The sequence below is a fragment of the Furipterus horrens genome, unplaced genomic scaffold (assembly GCF_987537825.1).
Source record: "Furipterus horrens unplaced genomic scaffold, mFurHor1.1.pri manual_scaffold_3, whole genome shotgun sequence".
NCBI lineage: Eukaryota > Metazoa > Chordata > Mammalia > Chiroptera > Furipteridae > Furipterus > Furipterus horrens.
In genome coordinates, this window is record NW_028327173.1 from 30439786 (window position 1) to 30460848 (window position 21063).

At 51.5% G+C, this 21063-nt stretch overlaps 1 protein-coding gene across 2 annotated transcripts; it reads right to left on the reverse strand.

The window, feature by feature from the left end:
* Nucleotides 1-1104: 1104 nt before the first annotated feature.
* Nucleotides 1105-21063, reverse strand: PTCH2 (patched 2). 2 transcript variants are annotated; one of them, XM_090269341.1, is made up of 22 exons: nucleotides 20711-21063; nucleotides 20083-20275; nucleotides 9476-9665; nucleotides 9302-9371; nucleotides 9027-9118; nucleotides 8205-8400; nucleotides 7494-7615; nucleotides 7211-7358; nucleotides 7003-7134; nucleotides 6758-6913; nucleotides 6580-6672; nucleotides 6127-6252; nucleotides 5918-6036; nucleotides 5480-5828; nucleotides 5021-5108; nucleotides 4779-4921; nucleotides 4512-4692; nucleotides 4118-4398; nucleotides 3870-4007; nucleotides 2690-2832; nucleotides 2505-2604; nucleotides 1105-1886 (listed from the first exon to the last, which is right to left on the reverse strand). In XM_090269341.1, the coding sequence occupies exons 1-22, from the start codon at nucleotides 20780-20782 to the stop codon at nucleotides 1623-1625; spliced, it is 3396 nt and encodes a 1131-aa protein (XP_090125467.1). In that variant the 5' UTR covers nucleotides 20783-21063; the 3' UTR covers nucleotides 1105-1622. The 2 variants fall into 2 exon arrangements, with proteins under 2 accessions (XP_090125467.1, XP_090125466.1); XM_090269340.1 differs by having other exon boundaries at nucleotides 5021-5333.

Here is a 21063-nt window from a genome sequence, read left to right on the forward strand (position 1 = left end):
CTTTCTCCCTCCCTTTCCCTCTCTAAAAATAAATAAAATCTTTAAAAAAAAAAGGATTTCCTAAAAATCCCAAAAGAAAAAGAAACGAGACAGACTCTAAATCTTCCCATTTCACAGAAGAAGACACTGAGGCTCAGGGAGGTTAGCTCACTCCCAGGCCACTTGGTTGGTAAGCGGCACAGTGGTCCGACAGCTTTTGCATTGTGCCGGCCCGCTGACCTCAACACTATGGGACCCACATCTAGACAGCCTCCATCCCTTGGACGTGATGGATGCATCCCCACTCTGGGTTCCATGCCAACTACTCAAGTCTTTTTAGGTATAGTATTTTAGTGTTGATTCAGCTGCAGTAAGCTTAGTTATTTTTTCACTGTTGGTCAGAACATGATTATCTGGCCTTTGGGGTGTGCGTGTGTAGAGGGGGTAAGGCATGAGAAGGGGTGCTATGTTCCCACCCAGGGGTGTGACCAATCTTCAAGAATTCTGTGCAGTGGGGCTGTTCAACCTTTACAGAACAGCTTAAATACTGTTCCACACTAGTTGCTAGCACAATTTCTGATCAGTCTGCCTCTCCACCTCACCCCCCACTAATCCCCTGGATGTCTGGCAAAGATGCCTCTGCCTTGGAGGTTAGTCTGGGCACAAAACTCCTAAAATATCTCCCCAGACCCTGCTGTGCCCATCTCTTCAACTGGCCACTTTCCTGATCTTCCATTCACTTCCTGTTTAGGCTGTGCCCCTCTAGCCATGGCCCCACGCTGCTGAAATCGGAAGGCAGGCGATGAGTGGTGAAGTGTGCAGGGCTGGGTTATGACGGCTCCAAAAGCCACATCATGGGCTTTGACACCAAAAACATTTGCATCATTTTGTACACTAGGCACTTAACTCAGACCATTACCAAGTGTATGACAACATATGTTTGCTGAATATCATCTTCACTTCCAGGTGAATTAACTAAAACTACAGTTATGTGACAAAAATTTAGAACCTGGGGCCTTTCCTGCCTCGGAATAGAGTGGCCCTAGGATCTGAGGTTCTGACATTTCTACTTGCAAACTTTCAACTCTGTCGGAAAGAAAAGTACCAGTCATTTGAGGTGCGATCATATAGAATATAGAATGTATTTCACTCTTTAAAAATAAAACTTTCAGCATAGCTAACATCTGTACAAACTACAAAAATAAACATCTTCATATAAATAAGTTATGTGGTAGGAGGTGGGCAGGAATATAGAGAGGCTGCCCAGGAGTCACCAAGCAGTTGGGGGCCAGGACTGGCAAGGGTGCTAGAGGGTCCCTCAGGCTTGGTCTGCTGGTGGCAGCAGTGCAGGGTCGGGTGGCGGGAACAGGGCCGCACCGCAGCCTGGAGTGCAGGCTTTCACCCTTACCCAGGCGCAGACAGGTACACAGGACCCGGCTGTAGAAGGCTGCTCATGGCCTGGAGGGTGTCAGTTTTGTCTAGATATCAGGGAGGGCTGTGATGGCCGAGTCGGGGAAGGGGGTGCTGGCAGACAGGCAGCAGCAGCAGAGCTCTCTAGGAGTCTGTCCTGCATTCAGTAACCCGCCCCCTGCTTCCCAGTGACTTCGTGCAGCCCAATCAGTCTCCAAGCTTCAGCTGTTCTTTCACTCAGTGGCTGGACATGGTGCCCTAGAAGTGAGGTTGCTGGAGTTGGCAGCTGGTGTGGCAGCAGGGGACCAGGCAGGCTCATTAGAGGCTGAGTGGACGTAGGCACCAGGCAGCGGGGGTGGGTGGAGGGCTATGGTCATGGAGGTAGTCACTCTGGCAAAGTTCTGGGGCAGAGTGGGGGGCAGCCCCCACCTGAGCCCTCCTGCTGGAGGAGCCGAGGGGTTCAGGACCTCCGGACTTTCCTTGTACATCTGTACCACCTGTGGAGAGACACCATCCCCAGTGAGCCCAGGGGCTACTGGAGCCTTAATCCCCTTCACCACCTCCCTGGTGCATCGCCATGGGTGTTGGGAAACTGGGGATCTTGTTGGCCTCCAGCAGGATATGATGGCTGACAAGGGACAAGATATCAAGGTCCAGGACAAACTATGCACCTTGCTCTGGACCCTAAAGGTTAAAGGCTAAAGTGGGTTCTATAAGGAAGTCTGGGGAACCCTGGCCAGGTAGCTCAGTTGGTTAGTGTTGTCTTGATACACTATGGCTGAGGGTTCGATCCCTGGTCAGGGCACATACAAGCATCAATCAATGAATGCATAAATAACTGGAACAATAAATTGATGTTTTTGTCTGTCTACCTCTCTCTCTCAAATCAGTAAATCAATTTAAAAATAAGAATCAGCAGCCAGGAAAGATGAGGCGTGCGGGCACGGTGTCTGGGAAAAGGGGGAGGCTGCCACCTTTCAGTTGGTGGCACCTCATGGGGAGGATCCTTGTGAGTTGAGCCTTAACTCTTGGCCACTGAGGGCATTTTGTCCTGGCTCTATCCCTTCCCTTGACCTGTCCCACCTCATCCCCTGGACTAGGGAGGGCATGGTCACCTCTGGTGGGGGGCCCAGGATGGACAGCAGCACAGGCAGCAGCACCAGCCCATGGAGGAGGCCCAGGAGTGTGAGCACCGTCAGCACCACGAAGAAGTACCTAGGTAGGGGTGGGAGGTCCGCTTGGGCATGCTCTGAGGTCAGCATGGGCAGGCCCTGCCTCCTTGCCCTGAGCCCTCCCCTACCTGACGATGAAGTCAAAGTTGGAACCAGCAAGCATAAGCAGACCCAGCAATGTGGAGACAGCCCCATCGGTCACTGGGGCAAATGTGTGCTCCAGAGCCTGGGCAGCCCGCAGGCTCCGGCTCCCCTGGGTGGTCAGGAAGCCCTGGGGAAACAAAGTGGTCCTAGAGCTGCTCCTCGGCCAACCTGAGCCAGCTCTTGTGTCTCTAATTTCTGTACATCTGTCCCGGGGTTCATCCATGCCTTGGCCTGAGGAAGGCCAGGTGAACTGAGTTCCTGGAAACTGTCCAGGCAGCATGCATGAGTCAGTCCGTTTAGGTAACATTGCATCAGTATGTCTGGGAAGACCGAGCGATGTCTAGAAAAAGATGGCAAACTACAGCCTCTCACCTATTTGTGTAAATAAAGTTTTGTTTAAACACAGTCACACCCATTCATTTCTGTACTGTCTGTGGCTACTTTAATGCGACAATGGCAGAGTTGCAATAGACACTCAATGACCTGCCAAACCTGAAGTATTTACTACCTGGCCCTTTACAGAAACAGTTTGCTGTACCCTGGTCTAGGAGGATGGACATTAAAGTGATGTTACTTCTCAGGGTGGCATTTGAGAGGATTTTCATTCTCTGTATGCTGACCTCCCCCCACCACCAGGAGGATATATTGTTCTTATGATTAGAATAATGACAGGGCTGTTATGGGCAGAAAAAGAAGGGAGCTGTTTGTGGGGTCTGGCGAGGCTTGTGCTGGTGCCCCCTAGCAGGTCTATGGCTCTCTTACCTCCCACACCTCCTCTGGCCTGTGCCTGCCTCAGTTCTCCTCTTGTCTTGGGAGAAGCCCTCCGTGACCCACATTGCCACCTGCTGCCATCCCGCTTCTCTGATCCCCTTCACAGTAAAACCATCCAAAGGAATCACTGGTTCCCATGTTCTCTCCTTCCAGTCTGTCCTCACCCCATTCTGTCAGGGATTTGTCCCGTGCTCTCCGCTGAAGTGGCTGCTTATTTATATGTTTACTGGTTTATCACTACACTCTAGAATATAAGCTCACTGAAGGTAAAGCCTGTCTATATTGCTATTATATCTCCAATTCTTAAATAGTCCCCAGCACATAGTAGATGCTTGTAAAATATTTGTTGCATACTGAATCAACTGGCCTGCCCCCCTCAGTGCCTGTGCTCACCAGAGCCACGTGGACTGTGAACTCGACACCAATGCCCACAGAGGCCACAAGGATCACCACGGGAATGGCACTCAGCTTGATGCCCAGGAAACCCATGAGGCCAAAGAGCTCCGCGGTCATCATTGCCAGGACCAGCACCTGGGAAGGGCAGAGCTCACCTAGGGCTCCTGTGAGGAGGGATGATGGGATGGGCAGGAGAGGGTGGGGGAGCCAGGGGTTGCTCCGGCCCCAACCCTGCAAAGACTCACTATGAGGCCAGCTGTCCAGGGGTTGAGCAGCAGCAGGGCACAGACGAGAAAGGTGCAGACCAGCAGGATGCAGACGGCCAGCAGGAAGCAGCGCCGCAGGCCGAGATACTGCTCCCAGAAGAGGAAGGGGGAGCCGCTGGGGTAGGCCCGCACCCCGGCCTGGCCTGCCTCAGCGCACGCTGCCCGGGCCCCCTCGATGGCCTCCACGAAATCTGAAGTCTTCTGGAGGCCATGCAGCAGGAAGGGGAACTGGGCAAACTCCAGGGGCTGGGCCGCCGGGACTGTGGAGGGCAGGGGCGGCAAGGAGAGGGAAGGGTGGCCAGTGAGCACAGGGAGCAGGAAGGCAGGGCTTCAGGGGAGGGCCCATGCTCTTGCTGGCACCCCCAGGACTCACTGCGGAGGTTCTCCCCGGTGGTGTCATACTTGTCGTGAAGCCACTCGGGAGGTGGCGGATAGAAGTTGGCCTGCGAGGCTGCCAGCCCCAGGGGATCACTGCTCACCCACACAGTCAGCCCCACGTAGAAGAGCTCGGGTGGAATCAGCCCCTCCTTGTCCACCAGCTTCCTCGTGGTCAACTGCAGAGGTAGGGAAGGCTGAAGGCCTGGGCCTGTGAGGTCCGGGGCCCCGCTGTGCTCCCCGACCCTTCCAGCCCTCTCCCAACCTGGCTGAAGTCCAGAGGCTCCTGGGCATCACCAGTCTGGATGAGCAGCTTGTAGGCCAGGGCCCCATCCTCAGAGCCATTGCGGTACGAGTGGCGGGTAATGCGCCCAGAAGCCCAATCCTGGTCAAATGCAGCCTGGATTCCTGGGGGAGAACAGGGTAGGGTGCGGTCAGCCTGCGGCCTCCGGGCTCTGCCAGCAGCAGACCCCCCACCCCCCTCCTGCCAGTCTCTTCGCCTCCTACCCTGTAGCCAGTTGCGGTAATAGTGTAGCCAGGTGCGGGGCGCCTGCGTGGCAGGTGGGGGCAGCACGGCCTTGAGGGAACTGAAGCGCTGGTGCAGATCAAAGAGGGCGCGTTGGGAGTGGGCGTAGTCAAAGCCACCCTGTGTCACCACGGCCACCTCGTACAGGGAGAAGTACCTGAGCTGGGCGCTCAGGAAGGCATGCTCCTTGGTGCCCCGTGGCACCACATCGGTCAGGGCCAGCCCGTCCTGTACCAAGGTCGCTCCGTAGAGGCTCAGGCCCAGAAGAGCCCCAAAGAATACCAGCACCACAGCCTGTGGGAAATGGCGACCCGGATGGAGGCCCAGGGATGCCCCCAGCCAGCAGATGCTGGGCTAGGCCCCCTGACGTTCTTGGGGCCCAGAGATACCTAAGTCTCTGCCCTGGCCAACCCCAACTCCTCTGGGCTTGGGGGTCTTACCTTGGCGTGTGACTGGAGCAGCAAGGGTGCAAACTGATGGCGGGCAAAATGGGCAAGATTCCAACGGGCACAGGGCAGAGACTTGCAGGCTGCCTTCTGCCTTGTCCCCTCCTCCTGGCCTAGAAGGTCCCGCGTGGACCCTCCTGGGCTGAAGAGCTCAGAGCTCAGAGGGTCAGAAGGTGGGGGCACCAGGCGGGCATGGGGAGGCAGGCTGGTGACTATATGCTGGCTGCTGGCCTCACAGTGGGCAAAGGCTTGGATGGTGGCAGTCAGATGGGCAATGCCCTCTGGTACTGTCCTATCTGTCAGCTCCTGGGGCAGAATCTGAATCACCCGGGCAGAGCAGGGGCTGAAAGAGGCAAACAGGGTGATAGGTCTGTGCCTAGAAATGCTAGTGAGGGGACAGGATGGGAAGGGGGTGGGGTGCAGGGACAGTACCTAGAGAAGCAGCAAAGCACATCAAGGCGCTGGCGGTGGCGCCGGTGCAGGTCCAGGCTGAGGACTGCTGGGAAGACAAGCATCACAGCCGCAAAGTTGCAGCCAACCACTATGGCCGCCTGGGGGATGGACAGGAAGGGCGCAAAGGCTGGGTAAGGCTTGTTGCCAGCTCCACACCCACCCTGAGCCTGCTCCACACCCACCCTCACCTGCAAGGAGAAGGCCCGCAGTGCAGGGATGGGAACCAGAGCGGCCATGAAGAAGGCAACCATGTTGTTGATGGATGTGAGTGCAACGCTGGGGCCCATGCGCTGCAGACACTCACCCATACGCTCCTGCAGGACAGGGGAGGGGGCTGTGAGTCTTCAAGGTAGAGTGGAGGGGAGGCTTGGGGACTTGGAATGGCAGGGGAGGGGCCATGACCAGAGCAGCTAATATTTACTGAATACCAAGCGCATGTCACGCACACTGTTCTAAGCATGGACTTGAATTACCTCATCAATCCTCACGCCAACCCTTGCGATACAAGCACTGTTTTTACACCCATTTATAGATGAGGGAACTGAGGCACAGAGGTCACCAGCCCAAGGTCACCCACACCAAGAGGCTCTTAACTCCTACGCCGAACTCGGAAGAGCCCAGACTGGAGGGTGAGGCTGCACCTGGAGAGCGGTCCCTGGTGGAGCCTCTGTAAAAGCATGTGCCAGCAGGAATATGTCATCCACACCGATGCCCAGGGCCAAGAAGGGCAGCACCTGGAGGAGCACAGGGGCGGGCAGCTGGAGGAACCGAGCGGCCTGAGCTGTGGGCACCCAAGTCTGCCCTACGGTCCTGGTGTACCTGGGTAGTGGCAGCATTGAAGGCAAGGCCGAGCAGGGCGCAGAGCCCAAGGCCTGAGGCCACAGCCAGGGCCACCAGCAGCACCCCGGCGAGGCCCACAGCACCCTGGGACTGGGCACAGTCCCACCGCAGCATTGTCACACAGGCATAGGCCAGCTGTGGGGAGAGAGGACACTGTCTTGGACAAGGGTTCCCATGGTGGACACCAGGCGGATTTGGGGGCAAGGTGCAGGAGTGGGACCCACCATCAGCAGGTAGCCTCCCACCACACGGGCAGCGCTGACTTCAGAGAAAGCGCGCAGGATGTCGTCCAGGGTGGTGGAGGAGAAGGCGTGGATCTGCTGGGACACGTTCTCGGGCAGGGCCTCCTGTGCCAGCTGCAGAGACAGGTGGGTCTGAGGAGCAGCGGGAGGAAGTGGCCTGGGGACACCGCTTTGCCCTCTCTACACTGACCTGCACAAAGCGCCGCTGCCAGGCCTGTAGCACTGTGCCCGCCTGCTCCTCACTCCAGCCGATGTCATGTGTCTGGTAGTCACCCCGGAAGTGCTCATACAGCTGGCGGGGGCTCATCAACAGGAAGGTGCTCTGCAGGGCCTCTGCCCTGGCAAGGAGGGCAGGAGAATCAGGTGCCCGAGTGAGCCTGGACACCCGTTGCAGGGTGTGCAGGGGGCTTCTGGAATGGGAGTGCGGATTCCCAGCCTGGGGTTCCCTTGCCAAAGCCCAGGGGTGGCCCTACCTCAGCAGCTGTCCTTGGGGGTCTCTGGCCATTCCTCCCAGCAGCAATTCCTCCTGCCAGTGCATGAACTTGTGGGAGAAACCATGGCATCCCCCGCTCAATTCCTGAGCCACACTGGGAGCCTGGAGGGGGGCAGAGGAGGGGTTTATTACTCAAGGCCTTGGCTGTGGAAAACTGGTGTCCCTGGGCTGGTACCCCTAGGAACCATGGAGCTCTGTAGGTAGGCCTGAAGTGTAGACAGCAGTCTCCTGAGCCGCTTGCCTGTGCTTTATGTGAGCAGCAGCGAGCAGGCCACAAGGGGGAGCAGGGGCCTGGGAATAGGCTGCTGGGATGAGCTGGCCTAATTTTGGTTGGTTTTGGGAAAAGGTGCACATTCACAGGGCCACAGAGACACTCAGGAAACTAGGTGTGATACTTGCGCTTCGCTAATTTGTCTTCAGTGTCCCTGTACAAGTCTATTTTGACAAATTCCAGCCTTTCTGGGCTTAGGAAAGGACAAAGGGATTCATATGCCACCTGAGGGTTCCTTGGGAGAATTGAACGAGAACAGAATGCTCTAGGTGTCTCACACAGTGAAGAGAGGGTAAGAATGTCCAGGAAATGGAGTGCAGACACAGAGCACAGTCTGCTCTCTCCCATAACAAAGGAACATATGAGAAGGGGACAGGGAAGGAAAATAGCCTTTCCCTGGCAGACGTGGCTGGAACCCACCTGCCTGCTGTGATGGTTAGGAGCAGTAGGCGGGCAGTGAAGGTCATCAGGGTTCAGACAGGGCCGCCCCACATAGGCCTGGCCCACCTGTGCCTTGTTAAGCAGCTCCTGGAAGCCCTCAAGGGAGGCAAAGGGACCCAGCTCCTCCAGGAGCTGCTCTGGATCCAGGTTGGTCCACTGGATGTCGGGACGGCCGCTGAGGGAGAGCCCATGGCTGGTAAGAATCAGGGATCGATTCCCACCCACCGAACTGCTACTAGGGTACCCATGCTATACCCCACCCTCCTCCATACAGAGGGCATGCAAGGCTAAGCTTCCCGCCAGCCCACCAGGTTACTGCAGTGGGCTGTGGACGAATGCAAAGGGCCAAGAGGGTCATCAGAACAGAGGGGGAAGGCTCAGAAAAGCCCCACTGCATCTTCCCAAGCTTTCTACCCTTAGTTCTAATATGGAACTGTATGGGCACCTGCCTCTAAGAGGTTTTCTCTCTGGCCTGGGCAATAGCTTATCTGACTCCTAGCTAAGTCTCCCTGGCAAAGCCTCTTTCTGGGGATCATTTTTCTTCTTTGCTCAGGGCTTACAGATCTTTGTTTTGTTTTGTTCTGTTCTGTCTAAATTAGACAGGTCTGCCTTTCTTGTGGAGTAAGGAGATGAGGGATGTGGGGAGAGCTCGGGCCAGCCTGTGCTCTGACCCTGGCCTAGGAGGTCATCAGGCCTTTGGTAAGGTTTTGATCGTCATGTTTAATCCCACCCTCTTTTCCACTGGGGAAATTCCCGAACATGACAAGGCAGGGCCCTGGGAGCAGCTGCAGTGGCACTTACGGCAAGTAGGCAGAGCCCCCTTGGAGCTTGGCTCCCTCCCAGAAGCAGTCGAGGGGGGTGAGGATCACACACGGGAACAGCTTCTCAATCATCTGCCAGGGACACCCAGGCCACATCAGTCCTGTCTCTGAGTCACTTTCCCCATGACCTTTAGGTAGGATGCCCTCTACACCCCTTCCTCCCAACCTTGAGCTTCCCGGAGTCTCTGAGCCCTCCCCTACTGCGGAAAAGGTTCCACCTCCACCCTGTCTCAGAGAACAGCTCAGGATACTCACCCGCTCAATCATTCCATTTTCAATTAGGGGAACTCCTGACTTGTAGCAGATTTTGTTCAAATCCCAGGACCTGCAGTAGCCAGGGGCACAGATGAACAGAAGAGGGGGCTTCTCACTCTAGCCCTGCCAGAGCATGCCTCATCCCCAGCTGCTCAGGGGATCAGCCAGACTCACTTTCCATAGAGTGATACTTGCACTTTACTGGCAGTGAGGGCTGCCTGGAGGTGGAGGCGAAGTGCCTCGGCTGTGAGGACGTTCTCTCCTTCCTGGCGTGGGGTCTGTATCAAAATCTGGGAGGTGTATGCAGCCTCCTCCCCCAGCTTCTCCTTGGTGTACTGCAGCTCCTGGCTCACCCGGCTGCCCACTGTTGGAGCAGAGGGAGAGAAAGCTCAGGGGAAAGAGCTTTGGTGGGTCAGAGCTCTGGGGGATGTGGGACCCTAAACCACAGATGCCTCCCAGGACGAGTGGGAGGTGCTGTGAGAGGAACCCTCATCTTCTCTCTGATGGCCACACTGACTCCCCAGGCTCCTGTCCCTCTGCTCAGAATCTGAAGTTTTGACAGGAAAGCCAGAGCCTCCGTTGTGTGGCTCTATGGAATTCTTGTGTGGTCTAAGACTTAAGCATGAAACAGGCTGGTTAGGTTTGGGGCACGTAACTTAAAAAATGAGAGATCAGCTCTGGCTGGCGTGGCTTGGTTGGTTGGGTGTTGTCCTGTGGTCCAAAGGGTCACGGTTCGATTCCCAGTTGGGGCATATGCCTGAGTTGTGGGTTCAGTTCCTGGTCGAGGCGCTTACGGGAGGCAGCTAGTCAGTTTCTCACATTGATGTTTCTCTTCCTCTCTTTCTCTCTCCCATACTCTCTCTCTAAAAGCGATAGGCATATGCTTGGGTGACAATATTAAAAATAAATATATGAGAGATCAGTATGAGCTGGGCCAGGGCTGGTAAGGGAGCTCTCACTCAGTTCCTCTCTGCTCTGGAGGGGAAGACCCGAGGGACAAAAGGGGCCAACGGAGACGGCTCCTGGTTCAGACTGCCCCAGGCAGCGATTTATATCCATACACCCTTTTGTAAACTGTTCTGCTGAACAGGTAGGCATGGGAGTGCCTGGTAATTATGGGCCCTGTGGTGGCGCAGGTGAGGGGGGATCAGATACTTTCAGTGTGATGCGGTCAACATGCTGCTTTCACTCACACCAGTACCTGGAATCAGCTCGTGTACCCTGGCAAAGGGGAGAGCAAAGTGGGCCAAGGGCAAGAACAGGGTCCAGATCCTTTCTCACTGTCCAAACAGCGAGCCCCAGTGCCAGGCCCGCCTTTGTCTCTTTGATCTTAGCTTCCCCCGTGTCACTGGGGCTTTGGGGAGGCGAGGACGCTGTGAGGGGATGTGACCTGACTGGTTTGGAGGAGGGTGAGGGGTGGTGTCAAACCACCCCAGGGGCTCTGTGGACTTGGTCTGGTCTTAGACCCACTTCTGCCTCTACCTGTTTGGGCTCCTTCCTGTTGGTTGCTACCACCACTGGGGCCCACATGGGCTGCTTCCCTGACATCAGCTGCCCCCACCCCAGGATCATCACGTTCCCCAGTCTCTTTCAAACCCACATAATCTTCTCATTCACAAGAGCCTCAAACCCAAGACAGATTACCTATATGCTCACAACCCCCCACCAAGATCGCGTCCCTGGCCCTCTCCTCATGAATCCAGCGTCACACATCCATTTTGCCCTTTTTCTTCCTTCTGATTCCCCACTCCTTTCCCAGGCTGGGACTACAGTGCTTAGTTCACCAAGTTGAGGCCAGGGCTGCCATGAGGAGGGAGGACAGATAAGCTCCCCATATTAAGGGAGTGTGCTGAGGGGAAGGAGGTGTGGGAGAAGGAAGGACTCCAGCGAGAGCTAATAGGAAAGCAGGAGGAAGAAGCACTGGTAACTTAACATACAACATCAAAGAGAATCAAGAATCCTGAGAAAAAAGATGAACCTCAGCTGACAATGACGAAGACAGATACGAGGACGGATGAGCTGGGATGTATTCTGCAGGCAGGAAGAGGCAGCTGGTGGAGGGGAGAGCACGAAGGCTCAGCAGAGACCTGGCTTTGAGTCTTGGCTCTAACACTCAGTCTGTGCTGGGGGCAAATTATTTAGTCTCCTTGACCCTCAATTTCCTCATCTGTAAAATGGGGTAGAATTAGAATCAATGCAGGCAATATAGAATCATAGCAGGCACAGATGAGGGGTTATTATTCAATGGTTGCTGAGAGAGAAATGATGTGACAGAAAAATAAGAAAAAAAAATGGCTTTGAGTGGGGAGGAAGTAGGAGAATGGGAGGACGTCAAAATCGACATTTGTTAAAAACGTTAGAAGATAAAGGTGTAGGTAAACACATCTCCCATCTTCGCACAATCACAGCAAAATTACAGGCAAACTACAGAACAACTATCATCCAGAACCATCAGGAAATCGAGCTATATGGAAGACCGACAACTAAGGAATTAAAGAAACCACATTCATCAAGACGTAGGAGGGGTGGAGGGATGGAGATCTTGAGATACGGAGATGAGGAATGGGCCAGTCCTACACCCATGTGTCGTGGATACAAGTCAGGAGGGATATCTCGGGAACAAAGGATCCCAGCCTCACACCAGACCCCCCAGCACAGGGCTCCAGAGCCAGAAAGGTAAGTCCCCATAACTTCTGCCTGTAAAAACCAGTGGGGGTTGGGTCGGCAGAGGAAACTGCAGGATTCTCAGGAGTCTTCTCTTGAAGGGCCCCACACACAGACTCAGACTCTCTCCCTCTGGATTCCAGCATTAGGGCAGCAGCTTGAAGGGCAACAGTGACATATGGGGAGGAACTGAGGTGTCTGGCATCAGGGTGAGAGCTCGGGGACAGCTTCCTTCTGGACAGAACTGCAGGCAGTGGCTATGGTTCCTTTTCTGAGCCCTCTCCAACACAGAGCCACAGTGCAGAGGCACCATACCTGAGACTCCATCAACCTGGCTTTTACGGTTTGCCCTGCCCAGGTGATTACCTAAGGCTCCACCCCATCCAACTTATGGGCCCACCCAAGCTGTTAACATAGGTTTTCCACATGAGTGGCTTGGCTTGGTGCAGGCTTCAGACCTTTCTATTTCTGGGCAAACAACCAACAGCTGAGCCCAGCTCCCCACACCTCTCACTAAGTGGCTCCACGCCCAACACTAGCAGCAGCCATCTGCAGAATGCTTTATATCTTAGGCCAAATGGCCAGACGGAACACAGGTGGGGGCTGACCTTGGCCTGCACCACCTAGGAAACCCCAGAGCTTGCATGCCCAGCGGAAGTTACAGAACATGCTGGAGCACTACCAACCAACCTCCTCTACCAGCCACAAAGGGAGGTGGTTAGTGGACTGTGGTCACAGCCACTCCTTTCAGCTCTCTGAACTGGGTAAATCCCTTCCACTGACCTGTCAACAGCAATCAAGACCCAACTACAAGAGGAGAGGGTACTCAGGCTACAACACAGGGTGCACCTCGAGTATCCAGCTTGGGTAATAGGGGCAGCTGTGCCACTGGACCCTAAGGACACCTACTACATGAGGCCATGCTGCCAAGACAGGGAATCAAAGCAGCTCTACTTAATACATAGAAACAAACACAGGGAGGCTGCCAAAAAGAGGAGACAAAGAAACATGGCCTAAATGAAAGAACAGAAGAGAACTCCAGAAAAAGAACTAAACAAAAGGGAGATTAACAATCTTTCTGATGCAGAGTTCAAAATGCTGGTGATAAGGATGCTAAAAGAACTCAGTGAGAACCTCAACAGTTAAAAAAGATTCAGTCAGAAATGTAGAATACACTAATTAAAATAAAGAACAATGTACAGGGAATCAACAGTAGAGTGGATGAAGCCAAGAATCAAATCAATGATTTGGAACATAAAGAAGCAACAGACACCCAATCAAAACAGCAAGAAGGAAAAAGAATCCAAAAAACCAAAGAAGACTTCCTGCCAAGATGGAGGCCTAGACAAACATGCTGCATCTCCCTCCACAATTAAGAAGGAATACAAACAACTACCTCAAAGCTAGAGACAACCAGAAGTTCCAGAAAATCGAGCTGCATGGAAGTCCAACAAACAAAGATAAAAAGAAGAAATACTCATCCAGACAGGTAGGAGGGGCGGAGAGGATGTGGTGTGGTGGCGGCAGCAGCAGCAGCAGCAGTGGCAGGCCAGCAGAAAGTGCAGTCCCACGTTTTAAAAAGCAGGGAGGGACACCTGGGGAGTGCTCCCAGCACCAGACCAGACTACACAGCTCATGATTCCAGCACTGGGGAAAATAAAGCCTCATTGCTTCTGACTGTGCAGACCAGTGGGGGTTGGGGCGGGGAAAGAAACTGCTGGTCTCTCAATAGAGTCCACTTGTTTAAAGGGCCCCCACGGCCCAGGCTGGTGTGGCTCAGAGGATTGAGTTCCAACCTGTGAACCAAAGAGCCCCCATGGTCCTAGAATGTCCACTGACCCACCACTCTGGGAACGACTGCCAGGGCAACAGCTAGAGGGGCACCAGTCCCATAGGGAAGTGGGAAAAGTGCCTGGAAAAGGGCGAGTGCTGAGCAAGCAGCATAGTTCCCTCTCAGACCCCCTCCCCCACATACAGCGCCACAACGTGGTGAAATGGGTTGCCCTGTACTGATGAATACCTAAGGTTCCACCCCTTACAATGTAACATGTGAAACAGCTCTACCTAAGACACAGAGGCAAACAAACACAGGAGTCTGTCAAGATGAGGAGACAGATAAGTATGGCCCAAAAAGGGGGAACGGGTCAATGTTCCAGTGGGAGAACTGAGCGATGAGGAGATAGCCAACCTAACAAATGTCGAGTTCAAAACACTGGTGATAAAGATGCTCACAGGCTTGACAGATATGCTCAAGTACAGCAAATGCATTAGGGAAGAAGTGAAGGCTATGCTAAATGAAACGAAGGAAAATCCACACAAAATCAATGGTGAAGGGAAGAAAACCAGGGTTCAACTCAATGATTTGGAATATAAGGAAGAAAAAAACAGTCAACCAATACAGAATGAGGAAACAAGAATTGAAAAAAATGAGGAGAGGCTAGGAAGCTCTGGGATAACTTTAAACATGCCAACATCCAAACCACAGGGGTGCCAGAAAGAAAAGAGGAATAGCAAGAAATTGAAAGTTTATGTGAAAAAATAATGAAAGAAAACTCGCAAAATTTGATGAAGGAAATAGACATAGAAGTCCAGGAAGCACAGACAGTCCCAAACAAGCTAGACCCAAAAAGGACCACACCAAAGGTCATAATTAAAATGCCAAAGGTCAAAGATAAAGAGAGAATCTTAAAAGCAGCAAGAGAAAAGCAGAGAGTCACCTACAAAGGGGTGCCTATAAGACTATCAGCTTACTTCTCAAGAGAAACTTTGCAGGTGAAAAGGGACTGGCAAGAAGTATTCAAGGTGATGAAAAACAAGGACCTACAACCAAGATTACTCTATCCAGCAAAGCTATCATTTAGAATGGAAGGGCAGATGAAGTGCTTCCCAGATGAGATAAAGCTAAAAGAGTTCATCATCACCATGCCATTATTATATGAAATGTCAAAGGGACTTACTTAAGAAAAAGATCAAAATTATGAACATTAAAATGACAACAAACTCACACCTATCAACAACTGAATCTAAAAAATAAAAACAAAATCTAACTAAGCAAACCAGAATAGGAACAGAATCATAGGTATGGGGATCATTTGGAGGGCTATCAGCTGGGAGGGGGCAGGAAGAGAAATGGGGAAATGGTGCAGGGATTAAGAAGCATAATTGGTTGGTACAAAATAGACAGGAAGAAGTTAAGAATAATATAGGAAAGGGTGAAGCTGAAGAACTTATATGCACAACCTATGGACATGAACTTAGGGGGGTGGGATTGCTGGAGGGAAGGGGGGTGCTGGGCAGAGGGGAGCAAAGGGAAAAACAATTGGGACTACTATAACAACATAACCAATGAAATATACTTAAAAAAAAAGATTGGGTAAGGAGCCACTGGGACAACTTCAAGAGGTCCAACATTTGCATCATAGGGGTGACAGAAGGAGAAGAGAACAAGCAAGAAATCAGAAACCTCCTGGCTGCTGTGGCTCAGTGGATTGAGCATCAAACTGCGAACCAAGGGTCGCTGGTTCGATTCCCAGTCAGGGCACATGACTAGGTTGCATGTTAGGTCCCCAGTTGGGGGTGCGTGAGAGGCAACCACACAGTGAAGTTTCTCTCCCTCTTTCTAAAAATAAATAAATAAATAAACAAACAAACAAACAAAATTGTTAAAAAAATACCAACACATTTTAAAAAAGGCATCTAAAATTGAAGAAATAAAATAGTCTGTAGATGACATAATCTAAAAAAAAAAAAAAAAAAGACATTAGAAACCCATTTGAAAAAATAATAAAAGAAAACTTCCCTAAATTGGTGAAGGAAATAGACACGGAATTTCAGGAAGCAGAGAGAGTCCCAAACAAGATGGACACAAAGCCCACACCAAGACACATTATAATTAAAATGCCAAAGGTTAAAGATAAAAAGAGAAAAGCAGATAGTTGCCAACAAGGGAGCTCCCAAAGACTGTCAACTGATTTCTCAAAAGAAACTTTGCAGGCTAGTAGGGATTGGCAAGAAGTATTCAAAGTGATGAAAAAAAGCAAGTACCTACAACCCAAATAACTCTATCTAGCAAAGCTATCATTTAGAATAGAAGGGCAGATAAAGAGCTTCTCAGACAAGAAAAAATCTAAAGAAGTTTTATTATATGAAACTATTATATGAAACTTATTTAAGAAAAAGATCAAAACCATGAACAATAAAATGGCAATAAATACATACCTTTCAACAACTAAATCTAAAAAACAAACTAAAAAAACAAGAAGAACAGAGACAGAATCATGGATACAGAGAGTAATTTGGTGGTTGCCAGATGGGAGGGGTGTGTGGGGGAATGGCTGAAGAAGTAAGAAAATTAAGAAGTACAAATACGTAGTTACAAAATAGCCACGGGGATGTAAAGTACAGTATAGAACATGGAGTAGCCAAAGAACTCATACACATGACCCATGGACATGAACGATGGTTTGGGATTGCCTGAGGGAGTGTGGGTGCTAGGTGGAGAGGGGTAAAGGGGGAAAAACTGGGACAACTATAAAAGCATAATCAATTAACAAAACAAACAACCACCACCCAGCCCTGGTTGGTGTAACTCAGTGGATTGAGTGCCGGCCTGAGAACCAAATGGTTGCTGGTTCGATTCCCAGTGAGGCCACATGCCTGGTTTGTGGGCCAGGCCCCCATTTGGGGGCGTGAGAGAGGCAGCTACACATTAATGTTTTTCTCTCTTTCTTTCTCCCTCCCTTCCCCTCTCTAAAAATAAATAAATAAAATCTTTTTAAAAAATTCCAAGAATAACTTGAATGCCTAGACCTGGCCAGGTAGCTCAGTTGGTTTGAGCATTGTCTCAATACACCAAAGTTGCAGGTTTGATCCTTGGTCAGGGCACATACAATAATCAACCAGTGAATGCATGGATGGGTGGAACAACAAATCAATGTTTCTATCTCTCCCCCTTTCTATCTCTAAAAGCAATAAACAAAAATTAAGGAAACCAAAACTTGAATGCCTACAAAGGTGAGAATATAACTGGTTAGCCAGCATGTAAAAAGAGCCCACCTTACAGGTAATTCTATAAATGAAAATTAAAAGATGAAAATTAAAAGAGCAATAAATTACTATCTATCTAGCAAAAATAAAAAATTGATGGCACTCATTGCTGGCTTATAGGAGTGCACTCTAACCTACCATAAGAGTGTAATTTGATACAATATTTGGGGGAAGCATTACTGCAATATGTATCAAGACCCTCAGAAATGTTCTTAATCTTTGGTCTAGAAATTTCACGTGTAAGTGCCTGTAAACTACTGTAGGTTTTCAGGCTGCCACTGAGTGAAATGGGAGCCACAGCAGGATTTGAGCAGAGAAGTGAGATGATCTGATTTTTTAAATCACTTAGCAATATATTCTGGAGCAACTTGTGAATGATGATTAGCAGCTGGACAGGGGAAGAAGTCAGGAAAAGACATTCTGGACCCAGTATGTGCAGGAACTGTCAAAGGCTAAGCTAACATGGAGGCAGAGATGATGCTGCAGAAGCAACCAAGAGTTAGATCACAGAGGGCCTAGAACATGTGTGAAGCTTGGACTTGATTCTGGAGTCCCCAGAACCTAGTTGAAAGTGGTGGACAGACTCTTAATGGGGACTGGCGTGGCAAGATTTAGATACACCACAGGAGGGCAGTGTGGAGGCAAACTTGAAGGTGAGGGAGACAGAAGATCAGTCACCTCTTCGATGGCCTTGATTTCATTGGCTACCCTCTGAAAGGTCTAGTGATTTAGGGCAGCTGGGCCCCTCCGATTAGTAGGAAGTCAATCACAGTAATCCCATTGCCTTTGCCCAGTGAGGGATTTGGGCCATGGATGCTACACATTCTTGCCAAAGTGACCATATGGGAAGTCAGTAGGGGACTTCTGGTAAAATTGTCCTCACTTTAAAAAGGGATGAAAGACAGGGATGACTTCTTTTTTTCTGCCACTGAAGCAGCCACGACAAGGAGGTGATAAGCCTGAGGACAAAAGCCCAAGGTGCTGAAGAAGGCAGAGGAGAAAGAGCTGACATCCTTAGGTTGCTGGATTCACTGTTCTGGAACTTCTCTACTGTCTTCTGCCAGATTTCCTATTTCAGAGGATACTAAATCCATCTACTTCCTTCCTTCCACCCTCCTTTCCTTTCTTTCTCTTTCACGTGGCTAAAAGCATTCTATATGAATACCATCAGACGCATACTGCCAGAGATGGAAAAAAGCTTCATCTAAAGCAATGGCCACAGGAATGGGAGGAAGGGTCTGTTATGAGAAGCTAAGAAGGAAGGATTTGCTGGTTTATTAGCCAACTAGGTGAGCAAGGAGAACAGAGGCTGACCGCCACGGTTTTAGGAAGAAAACCTGGGTGTCTCAGCAGATAGTGGTTCCGCCACCTTCTAGATGGAATGGCTATATGCTTTTTTATCTTCAGGGACAGCTCCAATTTCAAACTGTCTTTGTCACTATTTCTGTAAGTACTAGTTGGGCTATATGTTGTGATTTTTATTTTAACAATCTATCTCTGAGCTCTTTAGCTCAGTCACATTCCAATTCTTGGCATGACAAGGCCGAAGAGGAGACCCTGAACTCTGGTCCAGAAGTCTGAGAGCCAAGGTCTTGCTTCTTTCTTTGCTTTCTGTATTAGCAAAATGGAAAGGAATAGAGCGTACCTTTCAATGCTCGTCTTGATTAGCTCCTTGCCTAGGGCATTGCTGGGAGAAGCCTCAGCTACAGAGGTACAGAGAAAAGATGAGGTCAAGTTCATTGCTTTTACCTCACCCCTAGCCCTAGCCAATACAGGACAGAACAGTCTTCTGAAATAAAGGAAAAAGACACAGGAATTGGCTGCCACTCTCTTATACCGCGCTCCCAAAGAGAACAGCAAAAATCTGGTGGGCTCCAGTTTGCCCTGTGCTGGAGTGTAGAAAAGAAGACGAAGAAATATCAAGGTTCAAGCAGTGCGGAGATGAGGGAGATCTGGGGAACAGAGATTGAAGAAGGGGAGACAGCTTCTATTGTGGCAGGAAATCCAAGAGTAATTTAGGACCACCCAGGCAGCAGTGGTGTGGGTGGGGATGTGTATATGTGCGTGTATACACGCGTGCATCCTGGGACGGGGGCAGGCAGGCAGGCAGGCACTGAGAAACATCTGCTCTGGATCCCAGGGCTGGCCTAGAGTGTGTATGTGAGAGTCTGCAGAGGGATGGGGGTAGGGTGGGGATGGGGTGTGGGAGCCCATCAGGCAGGCAGGCAGGCTCCCAGAAACATCTGCTCTGGATCCTAGAGCTTGCCAGCATTTGAAATAACTCAAGGGTGTGAGACTCTAACTTGAGCCTTGCCCTTGGGTATGGGCCAGGGCTGGGGGTGTTTTGGGGGAACCCACAAATGCAAATTTTTAGGCTAGAGCAGAGGGGAGTTTGACTCCGTTAAAGGGCTGCCATATGAAACCAGGCCTCAGGAGAGAGTTAGGCCGAAACTATTCATAAGAAACCATTTTTATCTAATACTTCCATCAAGAAGTGAGGATTTGGTTCCATTGGATCCTGCTGTTGCTTCAAAGTGCAGATTCACTAAATGTTTGCGGGGGGCCTGGGTGCATGGAACCTCCCTCTGGAGCCCTACCAGGTGATTTACTCAGTTTTCCCAGCCCCCAAGTTCTAACTCAGCTGGTTCTCCTGGTCAGATGTGATCGCTCCCTGCCTTCTCTTACACAACATAATCATATTCTGCTTTGTATTATATTGTATATTATATCTCAGTACATGTTTTACTTTCCTTGTTACTAAAAGATGGGTCTTTTTTTAGTTGCCGTTGCACATCCTTCCACATAGTTAAAATATGCACATAAAAGGTGGGCAGTAAATGCTAAATACACACTGATCACTATTCTATGCACCTATTCACAGGACTCCATCATCTGCAGCTGTCCATTTACAGGTGTGGGAGGGAGCAGTGTTCCCAGACGCCCAGGCTCTAGCGAGCAGGTGCCACCTTCAGACTCAGAGCCAAGCCCACTAGGACTCAGGAGCCAGCTCCTCACCCTGTTCATGTCTTGGGCTCACCATACCCAAGCAGCTGTCAGCGACCATGACTCACCTTCCACCCAGAGCTGCTCTAGGTCTGTCTCAATGATGGCCACGCGGAGACCCAGTGCCAGGGCCCCAAAGGCCAACAGTCCCAGGAAGAGCACTTTGCCACAGTGTCTCTGGATCCTGCAGCCCAGAGAGAAGAGCAGGCCCTGGAAGTAAGCACGAAGCCAGAGCGGACCCTTTAGGCTCCCAGCTAGGATCTGCAAAGGAAAGAGAAGGGTCAGTAGGCATTACTGCAACAAGGCATGAAATCCTTCTTCCCTTTTCTCCCTATGTGCACCCTCTGCCAAGCGCTAGCTTCTTGGTTTCTGGATGCAGAGACACAGGGCCAAACTTGGAATAAGATTTAACTCCATTCCCTGTAATCCTGTCCATCCGAGGAAGGCAGACACCCGCTTTCTGAGAGTAGGATATATACATAAATACATACATACATACCTGTTCCAGGTGGACAGAGGTGAACCCACAGACACTCTCACCGGCCAGATGCCGGAGAAACACATACACACACCTCTCCCTGGCAGGCAGTAACACAAGGCACTCAGACACACTCACCTTGCATAGGCCTGAGTGACAGACCGGCAGTCCCTAGACCCGGTCCCAAGCTTTCCTTTTCCAGCTTCTCCTGCACTTACCTGGGGTGCTCCGGATCTAGCTGGGGGTGTGTAGTCCGGGGGCAGCTCCCCGAGGGGCGGCGGCCCAGCCATGCTGGCGGGAATGGGGGCCGGGCACCCCCAACCGGGGTTATCTGGAGGCCCCCATAGGCTGGCCTGATCCCTCTGGACCGCGGGGCCCCGCGTCGGGGTTCGGCCGGGCGGCTCAGGCACGGGGCGTGGGCGCGGGTGGACCGCGGTGGCTGTGACCCAGAGGAACGAAAGGCGGTGCGGGCTGCGGCGGCGGCAGCCGGAACAAGTCCCGCGTGGCCGCAGAGCTACCAACTCCCCGATGCCCGGCGCAGCTCGAGGTGGCGACCGCAGTACCGAGAAGG

Excerpts from the sequence above, each read along its gene's own strand:
- PTCH2 (XM_090269340.1), bottom strand. The coding sequence starts at position 20,782 with ATGGCTGGGCCGCCGCCCCTCGGGGAGCTGCCCCCGGACTACACACCC. Across the intron at positions 4,693-4,778 it reads AGCCTCTGGACTTCAGCCAG|TTGACCACGAGGAAGCTGGT; the intron begins GTTGGGAGAGGG and ends CTACCTCTGCAG. Across the intron at positions 4,399-4,511 it reads CACCGGGGAGAACCTCCGCA|TCCCGGCGGCCCAGCCCCTG; the intron begins GTGAGTCCTGGG and ends TGCCCTCCACAG.